The following is a 12,941-nucleotide window of genomic DNA, read 5'->3' as shown; positions in this document are numbered from 1 at the left end:
CTCTGTTGGAATGTTTCAGTACATATTACATACATATATAACCTCTATGAAAATGCTTGCACTTTTTCGACGTATAAAATAAATGTAGTTTCCTGAACAAGTACGGTCGAGCATAGCAATCTCTAACACAAATTGATCAAAGCGAGACTAGTACATGGAGTTCTGTTACATGAAATAAATCATTGCTTGTGAGGAGAGGGTATTGTTATCACCTTGACATATTGAAATAACACCAGATACCACTCTAAAGACTTAGTTTTGGTTATTAAATGTCAAAATTTTCAGGGGCGGGGAACCCTCTTCCTGTATCCACCCCCCCCCCCACACACACACACACACTGCACCCTTTTAATTTGATTCAATTTTTACCTTGGACATCTTTCAGTCTTTCAATTTACAAAAAATCTCCAGGGATGGGAGGAGGAATCCCCCTCCCTGTACATGGCTGCCTCGTTTCAACTTATACCGCCTCTGTCCAATTTTACTAGCTACTTGGGGAATAACCACAAATTGTGTAATATGTGTAAAAAGCCATGAACAGTCATGACTGTAAAATGGCGAGGTGGAGGGGTCACTCAAAAATGACAAGTCGGGGGGGGGGGGTCGTGGGTTACTAAAAAAAATCTAGCCAGGTAGGGGTTACTCAAATATTTCACACCAATTCTTACGGACTCCCCCCTCCGGACATAAATAATGGTGGCTCCCTTACATAGCCTGAATGATCCTAGCATTTATTTATTTGCTATATGATAATGCTCTCTCTCATTGTGGGGTATGGAGTGATTACACAAGCGGACCAACAACTAGACCTTTTAGACTGACACATACATGTACATTGCCAGACTCCATGTAGTCTATCAGCTAGCCCTGGGATGTTCTTCCGATAAAATACGACACATAGCCGAACAACACTATCGAGGAGCAGGCCCTCACATGCGAACTTCGTTCGCTTATAGTTATAGCATCGAAAGAAAGTCCGAACGTCTAGCAGCAAGACTAGACTCCATGCAGTCTTCCATAAAAGTGAAATATGAACGCTGATATACTTATTTCAAATTTGCATAAAAATAACAACTGTCCCCGTATTATACAGTTAGTTCATACTTTTATACTCATGACAAAAAAAAACACTAGACCAATCTGCTTGTTGTAAACCATATATAATGGAGACAGAGAGATAGTTCGCTCTATGGTGCATGACAAACTTAGTAGCACGACGAGTTGTTTTGTCACGTGACCATTGTTATACGTTGGCATTCACAGCCGTGCATACCACCGTGCAGGAAGCGTTGACGGTCGCGATATTTTAGGAGTGTGTTTAACCGTGCTACTGCCAGTATTTCTACATATCTCCGGTCTGACGTTGAAACTACAAGTTCAAGGTAAGTTCAACACTACTCGGTGTTTTAACAATTCTCCCGTTGCAGTCGGTCACACAAACCACCCGGCGAAGTTGGGTCGGCAACATTTGTTGTGCGATGTATGGTTTGTACAGAGGTCACCTACACACAGTGTGTTCACCTATGTTGTACCTACAATGTATGCCCTCTCCCTCCGAATCCCCCAAATTCCATATGGAATAAGAAAACCCATGTTACAAATATGCCTAGAGGTCATATTTAGTAAACCTGCGACATTACAACACAAGGCGATAATGACTGTATACTATATTATATAGAACGTCTACTTTGAACTTGAGAAGACATAGCTGGGTTGGAATTATAACTATGCTTCGCGTTCAAGGCTACATATTAATCGCTTTACGAACATACACACGTTGTTGACGTGTGGTGCATGTAGTGTTAGTATAATCTTTTATTATGATAATGCTAACAACTGTGCGTAAGACCAGTAGCTATTGATATATCTGTCATACTTTTACATTATTATGCATGCATATCTGAAATGAATGCTTCCGGTACACCGGTGACTTTGCAGGTGCCCGTTCTTTACAAATCTAACCTGCCCTTTTTTAACATGTGCCGACAATTTGCATATGATTTCAATATTCGAGTCGAGGTCTTTGGTATGGATCGCGATTATTCAATAATATATTTGTACTATTGCAACTGGGTTCTGTGTAATACACACTGAAAATACACAGAGGGGTGAGGGTTATACGTGTGCTTCCCCCTGTCAGTATCAAATCTGCCTGACGGGGCAGGTGAGGCCAGAGTATAAATATAATCTGAAAGAACCAAGGACAAGCAAGGTACAAGACCATATTTTACCAATTACGCAACAATTTTTAGATTAGATGTGCACATAGGCCTTAAGCCCGAGCAAAGTTCAGGGCTTCATTCCAATACAGTAATTACATATGTACAGTATTATCTAGCGTGTCGTTGTCGCAAATCAAGTTACGTCATCAAGCCAGATCTAAATATCATAGGTCATGACTTCAGACATATAGAACTCAGATTCAAAGCCGAATAAATTAGCATATTCATTTCCGTTTGAATTTTTGGTACTTAGATGTTAAATTAACTCAAATTAAGTATACCAAATCATAATGAGCTACATGCATACGTTTGTGCAGACATCAATGCCTCTCTCATAGCAATCGATTGTTCCAGTACAATAGCGCTTTAAAAAAGTCGTCTGTGTGTAACTATATCTTTGCAGTCGATCAATATTTGCTAGAATACGATCAAAGTATAGCATATTATCCCGTCTGCACACTATATTAGTGAGACCGCTCCCCAAGACTCCCCACTACACTCGTTGGCACGTTGACCCTGCGTTGACTGTCAAAAGAATCACAACAGAATCACATATCCAGAAACTGCAGACAAGAATAGAGCAACTAAGACAGGTTATTGTTATCAAAGTAACGAAAAGTACAATTTTGATAATTAACTATATATATATATATATATATATATATCTATATATATCTATATATATCTATATATCTATATATATATATATATATATATATATATATATATATTTATATATATATATATATATATATATATATATATATATATATATATATATATATATATACATATATATACAGGTTTTGAAAATTTGAACCAAATTATATGCTATAGACCCTACAGAACTGTTTCGTGAGGTGCGTAGTCCTCACTCATCAGGGGTAGAATGGAATATAGTATCTGCGTTTCCTTACCGTTAAATTCTATAATTCTAATGTTCCTAACAGGGAATATCTACCTAGTAACATAGCGTATTAGCATATAATACGCTATGTTACTAGGTAGATATTCCCTGTTAGGAACATTAGAATTATAGAATTTAACGGTAAGGAAACGCAGATACTATATTCCATTCTACCCCTGATGAGTGAGGACTACGCACCTCACGAAACAGTTCTGTAGGGTCTATAGCATATAATTTGGTTCAAATTTTCAAAACCTGTATATAATTCGCTCTACTACCCGTATTGAGCACTTTTATGTGGTTTTATCTACATCCAGTCAATATATATATATATATATATATATATATATATATATATATATATATATATATATATATATATATATATATATACATATATATGTCTGATGATCGCGCAACTCCGAGTTACAACCAAGATAGAGTTCCAGTACTACCAAAACTATATATATATATATATATATATATATATATATATATATATATATATATATATATATATATATATATATATATATATATATATATATATATATATATATGAAAATGTACGCGTATGTTTAAACTCGTATGTAAAGCAATAGTGACTGTATCGTATGAACCATGTCTTGTTGCTCAAGTTTGTTTAATAGCTACTCGTATCTTACATATGCACAGCACGTACGAACAGCTATACGGTATGCCATGACGCACGGACAAATGTACAACTATTAAAGGATACAATAGGAATTTCTCGCTGGTGCCTTGACCTCTGAACTTTCTGTGCAGTGTGTATTGAAAGTACTTTTAGCTTCATTACAATACAACCATCAAACAACTATAACACTGTATCAGGTGTCTGTTATATAGAGACGATTGAATGATATTATTCCAACGAAATTGTAGACAATCTCTCATTTAGACACATGTCAAAATTCAATATTGTTTTTTTCTGTGTTGATTATTCCTTTGATTTTCCATTAAGGTTTTTCTACTGAAGAAGAAATGTATTTTCTATTTATTTATCTATCTACCTAGCTACCTATTTATTTATATGTCTGTCTGGCTGTCTGTTTGTGCGCGCGCATATACCTGTATGTATGTATGTATGTATGTATGTATGTATGTATGTATGTATGTATGTATGTATGTATGTATGTATGTATGTATGTATGTATGCATGTAAACATATGTCCGTCTGTCTCACTCTGTCTGTCTGTCCGTCCGTCCGTCCATCTTTCCATCTTTACTCCAACCATCCCATAACAATTTATGCCATCATGTTGCCATAGCTATCGTTATCGAGTTGTTGACAAGTTGTGTTGCTGTTTCTTACACTATGGGAACTACTTTGGGGATATCCATGGATATTTTAAAGTTGTAAAAATATTATTTCATTGTTATCCTAGCGTTATATTAAAACGGCTCCTTTATTCTGTTTACATGTAAATCGTGTATATCTTGGGACTATCTTTCACATGTCCGAATCACAGAGCAGATAATATAATCGTAGCCGCCATTCATAAACATTCTGTTGGGAAATCAGCCATATGCAGCTATGTCAAAGGTCACATATAGTGTATACGTAACCGTTGTCATAACAAGTTTTTCCCGTGCCTGTATCATAACAGGTGACACACTTTGATACTGAAGAAACGACAAATAAATTCTAGCGATATGTTACATCATAATATCTTTGGAAAAAATGTGTACAACTGATATGCATTCTTGTTGAAAATGGGTAATGTAGGTCATATTTTGTGACCAGTTGGCTGATGGGAATGGTGGCATTACTGATCAGTTATCTGTTCACGATAACCGTTGTCTATAAATACACAGTCTAAATATATAATCCCAGAGACTGATAAAGGGCAATGCAGTCACACATGATGGAACACTCTGTCAGCAGACAAGCTGATGAATAACATTATACATCTACTAGTCTATATACATGAACAATGCACGTCGTACCTTTAGTCAGCGTTGCCTTCCGTACGGGGATTGTGTCTATGTATGTGTTTGTCTGTGACTGTGTCTGTCTGTCTGTCTGTCTGTCTGTCTGTCTGTCTGTCTGTGTGTCTATTTCTGTGTCTGTCTGTATCTGTATGTATGTATGTATGTATGTATGTATGTATGTATGTATGTATGTATGTATGTGTCCTCATTTGCTTCAAAACAGCTTGCTAATTTCAAACGAAATTTGGTACACATCTTTCTAAACGTAATGGCTAGAATTAATCAGGTTTTTATAAACACGACATGAATATTCATGAGATATGTGCATAAATAATGAATTTCGGTGATTAGACGATATGTTAATAGTGTATGCTCCAAATTCGCAGAATTTCGAACATACAGCATTTTGATGGAAACGGAGCGCATGTGTTGTGTGAAGCTTCTTAATGTAGCATATACCTATAATAAGTTATTTGTAAATTTACAATTTGTTGTAATTAGACAAATGAATATTCTTTGAATGCAAGGTAAAACATATTGTACAAAGCTTGTTGGTGTGGCTTGTAACTCCAATGATTAATTTGCATATCTAATGATTTTCACGTGATAAATATATTGACAATAACACAATTCACTTGTTATATATATCAGGTCATTTTACAGTAGTTCTCTTCAAATATGGTTAATTTGCATATTAAAGTAATGACTTTTGCAAATTAGGCACTACCTTAAGAACATAGGCTTCATATTTCAAATAATTCGGGATATTTATCATTGGCAATAAGCGCACGTGTCCTACCAAGCTTGTTGGTGTAGCTTTGAATCTTAATGATTTATTTGGATACTTAATGATTGTGGGCAATTTCTGAGGAATGCAAGGCTTAGCTTAAAATTTCGTATAAATTCGTACATATACTGATGATAATAAAGTACATGTGTCCTCATATGCGGTTGATGTAGTGTTTAATTGTACTGAGTCATTTAATGAATATTATAAATTAAGTGATAAACCATTTGGTAACAAAGAATTTCATAATCTGATAACATGTGAAGGAAAGACCTTATGGAAGGCTTGCAGTTTACATCTGATTAAGTTTGTAACGATTAGATGTTTAATATGTCCTGCTTAGCAAGGGAAACTATTTCCAACTGCAATTCCCATGCAACCACATTCCTGAAATACATGTAGTATTGTCGCTGTATGTAAGTATGTGGCAGGTTACTAACATATATTTAGGTCTTCGCTGTCAATCTTAAATGATCTCGATTCCCATTCAACTTCAAGGGACTATTGCTTAACAAAGTTTCCCAAGAACTGTTACTACTATGATACTCTAAGCAAGGTACAATTCCAACTGCCGTCATACATGTATGACCGTGGATGACGGAACCTGTACATGTTGCAAAAGGAAACGTTAACAAATGAAATAGATTACCAACACTTGGCTTAGCATGTTGGGAGTACAGAGACTTGTATTACATTCCAGCATTTGATAAGAACAGTTTTATGGCCACTTTACATATTAATAGTCATTCGCAAACAAACTTCCAGTTCCCCTGGCATTTCATTTACACATACAGAGGCAGTTCTTATCAAACTATGGTGTGTAATACAAGCAAGTCTCTGCTGTTCCAAAATGCTGAGCCAAATGTTATTAATCCAATTCATTTGGTTGTAAAAGGTTCCGTTCGTGAACAGTCTGATGTCATTAGTTGTATCATAGTCAAGTGGTTTTTCCATTCAAAATATTTTGATATCCACTGAACCAATTGAATTATTCATGTCATGTACTAACATACTGCTTCGTTTCTCTGCAGACCGAGGACCAAACGTAACACTATGAAACTACTCACACTAACACGGTCTTCTAGGAATCTAAGATCAGTCCTCCAAGGATACACAAAGACACAATTTGCGAGAAGAACAAGACAGAAAGTACAAACATTCCAAATAACTACTTTTCACAGAGCAACTTCATCTCTTACAAATAATGGTAAGTACATGGTTATTAGACCGTCAAAGTCGGTTATTTTTTATTTTGTTTATCCACAGGGAGCCGAGAAAACGTGTTACAGACAAACAAACAAACAAATATGCATGGGTAAATAAAATGTCATTTTAAACTTATGGATAAACATGTATATATGTACATACTGGCCTATATACTATTGAAATAATATATTATATGTTTCTAACATGGATATATTTCATTTACACATGCATACGTTTGTTTGTTTGTTTGTTTGTTTGTTTGTTTGTCTGCCTGTCTGTTTGTTTGTTTGTTTCTTTGTTTGTAACACGGTTCCTAGGCTCCCTGTGTTTTATCTAGAATTAAACTTGATCATTTCAGTAATCCGTCTGATTTGAACAACAGAGTGTATAGTAAATAGAATTTACAAAGGAAAATGATAATCAAATTAGCCATACGGATGACATATGGGGTATTTATTTTTGAATTTTAATTCTTAAGGCAACTCTACTATCACATTTTCCATCTTGTGAAATAGCATCGACCTGTGCCTAAGTCCGTCTTTGTAATGTAATAAATTTAAAAATATCAAAAGTTTGTTATTGTACGTACATTAATAATCATTTTAAACATTTTTTAAAAATGTTTTGTAATTTATTGACTTATAAACAAGGATTTAAATATGTTGTCTTTCATTGTTTTACAAGGATACAAATATAGTAGAGTTGTCTTACTAGTAATAATTAAAAATTCCAAATGAATTTGCACTTATCATCCATATAGTCACTTCAAGTCTAGACATGAGATTGCAAAATTCATTACATAATGGTTCTCCTCCTCGTTCATGTTCAGTGTCAGTTTTTTTCTGGTTCTATAAAATTGTTACAATGCCTATCTCTTCGATTCGTCTTTTTATAGGTGGCATTCTCAAAAGCAATTACCCTGATGTAGACATTCCGACTAATATGGGTTTATCGGAATTTGTTATGGAGAACTTTGATAAGGGAGATGACGCAGTAGCACTGGTAAGTACAAGCGCGCACGCGCACACACACACACGCACGCACATACATACATACATACATACATACATACATACATACATACATACATACATACATACATACATCTAGAAAGAGCAACGGAGCATATAGAAGCTCCTTGCCGAAGCCCATGTCTCTTTCAGCTGGCTCTCTTCTGAAGTGATCCCATACTCTATGAGTCCAACTTTTAAATTCTTATAAAATAAATCATACAATGCTCAAATGATTGAACGATAACATCATCAACACCATAAATAAATAAACTAAAGAGCGTCTTGTCTTAAAAAATAATATTAACAAAAAAATATTTGAAGTATTATTTCTGGACGGTTGGGAGTTCATTGTGTCCTCGTGTCACCCATTGAAACTTTGCTTAAATATAATAATACCTAAAACTATAGAAATTACTAACATGAGAAAATGGTTTCCTGTTTTCTGTGGCAGTATTACGCAATCCAATGTTACCATGGTTACTACCAAACTAGTCTGACTACAGAGTTGCAATTAGTTGGACTAGTACGATGATTTTTTTTAAATCTCACACTTTTTCTTGCAAATTACAGAAAACAAAATACAGACACTGATAACACACAAACATATAAAATGAAACATTTTATCTCACTATGGACACAACTCAACATCACTGTCGGATAAAACAAGGAAGATTCAAACATAAACAAGTTTACTTGTGCTCACAGTAAGATAAAGTTTAAAGTTTCACGTGTTATCGGCCTGTATTTTGTTTAACAAGTGTAATTTTTGACAAAAACATTGGAGTGAGATGTAACAAACATTGTTCCGCCTTAGAATTGAAACACTGTATTCACATTGCTTTGGTAGTAATACATTCTTAAAATTGTTATTTATCATAAGGCCTAAAAAATTGTTCGTTTCCGGTTACTCGACCCCACCTAGTTTTTGACTGCTGACCCTTAACTTTGTTTACTTATTCGAAATAAAAAATCGCGAACATTGTGAAATCTCGCCAGAAATAGTGGATGCGGAAACTGACAACTTAAAAAGACAATATAAAACTGTTCTTCCAATCTGTAATGGCTGTACATCTGATGGGAAAAAACAATAACACAGAGACCATATGGAAAACAACAGAAAACATAACTACCTGAACATGACACTCATATGTTACCACACCTACTAGTATTCTAAATTGAGCGTAATCTGAACCACAATTTTTTTCTAAGACCTAATTACTATCATTATTTTATTTTGTTTAATCAGGTTAACAGCTTTACAAATGGCCACTACACATTCCATCAACTCAAAACATACGTTCATAACTGTGCCAGTGGTTTAACACGTGCAGGGTTTCAACAAGGCGATGTATGTGCACTGTTTTCACCAAACCTTCCTGAGTTCTTCATCGCATATTATGGTGTGGCTGCCATAGGCGGGATTAATACCACAGTAAATCCTCTATACACTGCAGGTAAACAGGAATCTTTCTAGAGTTGTTGTCATATTTGTAGATGGTAAAGAATTCATGGTGCGGAAAATTAGCCAGTGTAATATAGATATTGACACCCCTGTCAGAGGAGGAAATTGTCCCGATACAAAAACAAAATCGGCCCGTTCTAAGTTCACAAGGCTAAACATGAGAACTTTGATGTTTCACTTACATATGCACGTAGAGGCGATAACATAAATCTGAGGTGATTGAAGTACTGTCGAGTTTGTCACCAACTGGTTTGCAACGTATTTTATTTAAAGAAAATTAGAATGTAAAAAGAAATAAATTACTGAGAAGACTAGACCAACACCAATGGCAGAATTGATAGACTTTGTGAAATTTAATCTGGGCTTAGCTGGGGATGTGGCAATTCTTGTTTGCATGCATCGCGATCTGTGTTTTTGCTTCGTTGTCTCACACACTGCTTGTAATGCTAGTAACTGCAAATGATTAATTTAACCACAACCCCAATGGCCGTTATGTCTCTCTTGTGGTCATCTTACCGAGAGAACATTTAAATAATGACTTCATTTGGATATCATCAATAAATCTGACGTACGTTATCACTCCCCCTTTGTGACCAATCATTTGAGTGTGATTTGTTTTTCGATCCAATGGGTTTGGGTGTAATCGGTTGCCGTTGAATCACTTAGCTTTCGGATAATAGCGGCAAACCATTGTGTACAGGCATACATTAATTTTATTGTTTATAATTACTAATATAATTTTATAGAATAAAAAATAAAAAAAAACAGTGGAAAAGTTGGAAGAAAAAAACCACGGTTATTTAAGCTAGCTGGACTACATTTTTTTCTGCTGACGCAAAAATGTGGCCGTAAAAGAGTGTGTGGTCTACGGTGTTGAATGTCAACCGATTTATAGTTTTGTTTCTATATCTAATTCATATAGCCTGTATGAACTCATTATATAATGTCATACATGTGTTCATATCTTGTTTAATTACATTCTTTAAGCACGTAAACTATAACTAGTAGTCGATACCACTATCCCATTTCTTGTAAAGCTATTTTGAGCGCGTTATATATAGACATCACTAATATTGAAGACGTGAAACTATGCGTTGCAATATGACTGCATGGTCTCACAGCACTTTCAACACACTATAAAAATACCGAACCCGCGTTCGCAATTAGGTCTCCGCGTTCGCAATTAGGTCTGTATAAAAATCGTGAAGGGGCGATGGAGGGGTGTTAAGATGCCTGATGACAACTGCATGTAACTAACATTACATAAATGGTTTATTTAAAACTTATTATTACCCAATATTACGAATTAATAACAATTATAAATATAATGTATAATAATGTTTATACTCCCTCCATTTATGGCATTTCTTATCATTGAAATAGAAGGGCAGACTGTCCTTTTGTTCAGACCAACTTTATTTTCATTTATTTATATTTTTATTTGATGAATTACAATGAGTGAAATTGGTTGGAAACATAAATTATTTTATAAATTTGCCTCCTGTCTATAACTCAAGTATGTTGTGAATTGATGAAATGTGCGCGAATTAATTATCATTAACAATCAACAAATGTACACACCGTTATTCCTCACATAAAACGAATGTTAATTCGATATATCACGCACTGTACTTTATTTTAATTGCATTATTTCTAAGAGCAGACGAATGTAGTTCGTTAATAAAATAGCTTAGATCAATTTATAATTACTTTTTAAATTTACATATAGACCTTCCTTAGAGCTACAACTGGAATATTATTTTGAAATTTTTTGTTAATAAACTACTCATAATATCATAGACCGTGAACAGTGTTGCATCACCTGTTGCAAAACGTGTATTGTTTTTAGCTATATACACTGTAAATCAAACCAAATTGATTTTCCGATCCGCACCCAAAATCCAGCGCCCTCAACGGCGATCACGACTTCATCGTGTTTCTACACTGCTTATGAATAATATCTACCACTGGTTAACATGTACAATGTCTAATTATTGGTATTTTACTTTTCAGTGAATACATTGTGGTCGAAAAATGATTAGTTGCAACTAATACAGTTTAACCGTGATGACAGATCCAAACCGAGCTTTCTGTCAAGATTTACAGTTACCAATACACTACCCACAGAATAATATTGACCACTAATTAACAGATATACAATGTCTCTTGATAGGTAACTGACAAATATTTAGTGAATATATATAATATTGGATTACTAAGTATTTCATTTCAAAGATGTCCCAGTAGCAGCTAGCGTGGGTTTAACATATTTCACATACAGTATTTCATAACTTGTACTTATGTTATTTCACATTTATTAACTATTTTGTACGTACCAGATGAACTGGCACAGCAGCTGGAACATTCAGAAACAAAATGGATCGTTACTATCCCACAGTTTGTTGACAAGGCCAGAGAGGCGGCTACAAAATTACAAAATATTAAGGTAAGACTTCAAAGATTTCTTTCAATTTCAGAGATTCATTTGGTTTTGATATATTAATTCATCCATTGAATAATGAATGAATGACTCAATCAGTCGATTAATTAATTAATTAATAATCTATCTGTCTGTCTATCCATCCATCCATCCATCCATCCATCCATCCATCCATCCATCCATCCATCCATCTATCTATCTATCTATCTATCTATCTATCTATCTATCTATCTATCTATCTATCTATCTATCTATCTATCTATCTATCTATCTATCTATCTATCTATCTATCTATCTATCTATCTACCTACTTACTTACCTACCTACCTACCTGTCTAGATTTCTCTCTATCTACATTTTGCTTGTAAACGCAAAACTGATTTGTTAATCTTTCTCTAACTACTTATATTATATTTGATGTATGCAGCTTGGTGCATCGATTCTGAGAATTTCATCTCCAATCCTTTCACTATTTATATGGCTTTCGTGTTTAATATTATTAATGTCACTGATGAGTACTATTAAAATACCCCGCCTTTATATACTGATAATACATAGATTGGTTAACATTTCAATGGTTACTACTTTTTGTAGTCGAGAATGAAAAGCCTTCGTCAGTTATCTAATAAAGTAAGCAACGTTTTTAATCAGTTGCTAGGCGCACTGGACTCACTGTTTATTAAACTTCCTCGGGTTTGAATACTCCAACCATATAATCTCATTTCAGGGTATTTACGTATTTGGAAAGGATGAAATTGAAGGCTGTATACCATTTACGCAACTGATGAATGACGACGGTTCTGCGTTTCCTAGCAACGTCAAAATTAATCCGAACGAGGATGTGGTTGCATTGCCGTATTCCAGTGGTACAACCGGACCACCGAAGGGAGTTATGCTAACACATCAAAGCATTATATCTAATATATGTCAATTGATGTAAGTATATTAATT

General features: G+C 34.6%; 1 protein-coding gene across 1 annotated transcript in view; it reads left to right on the top strand.

Annotated features, from left to right (window-relative positions):
- Positions 1-1,270: 1,270 nt before the first annotated feature.
- The window catches only part of LOC144445702 (uncharacterized), a 17,393-nt gene continuing 5,722 nt past the window's right edge, over positions 1,271-12,941 (top strand). Inside the window, exons 1-6 of the mRNA XM_078135346.1 lie at positions 1,271-1,382; positions 6,901-7,076; positions 7,971-8,077; positions 9,335-9,542; positions 11,890-11,996; positions 12,718-12,926. Of these exons, the coding sequence (XP_077991472.1) occupies positions 6,923-7,076; positions 7,971-8,077; positions 9,335-9,542; positions 11,890-11,996; positions 12,718-12,926 (785 nt within the window). The 5' untranslated portion in view covers positions 1,271-1,382; positions 6,901-6,922. The remainder of the gene's footprint in view (positions 1,383-6,900; positions 7,077-7,970; positions 8,078-9,334; positions 9,543-11,889; positions 11,997-12,717; positions 12,927-12,941) is intronic.

The sequence above is a fragment of the Glandiceps talaboti genome, chromosome 14 (genome assembly GCF_964340395.1).
Source record: "Glandiceps talaboti chromosome 14, keGlaTala1.1, whole genome shotgun sequence".
Classification (NCBI taxonomy): Eukaryota; Metazoa; Hemichordata; class Enteropneusta; family Spengelidae; genus Glandiceps; species Glandiceps talaboti.
Note: the sequence above shows the minus strand (reverse complement) of the source record. Positions and strands in the feature narration are given on the sequence as shown.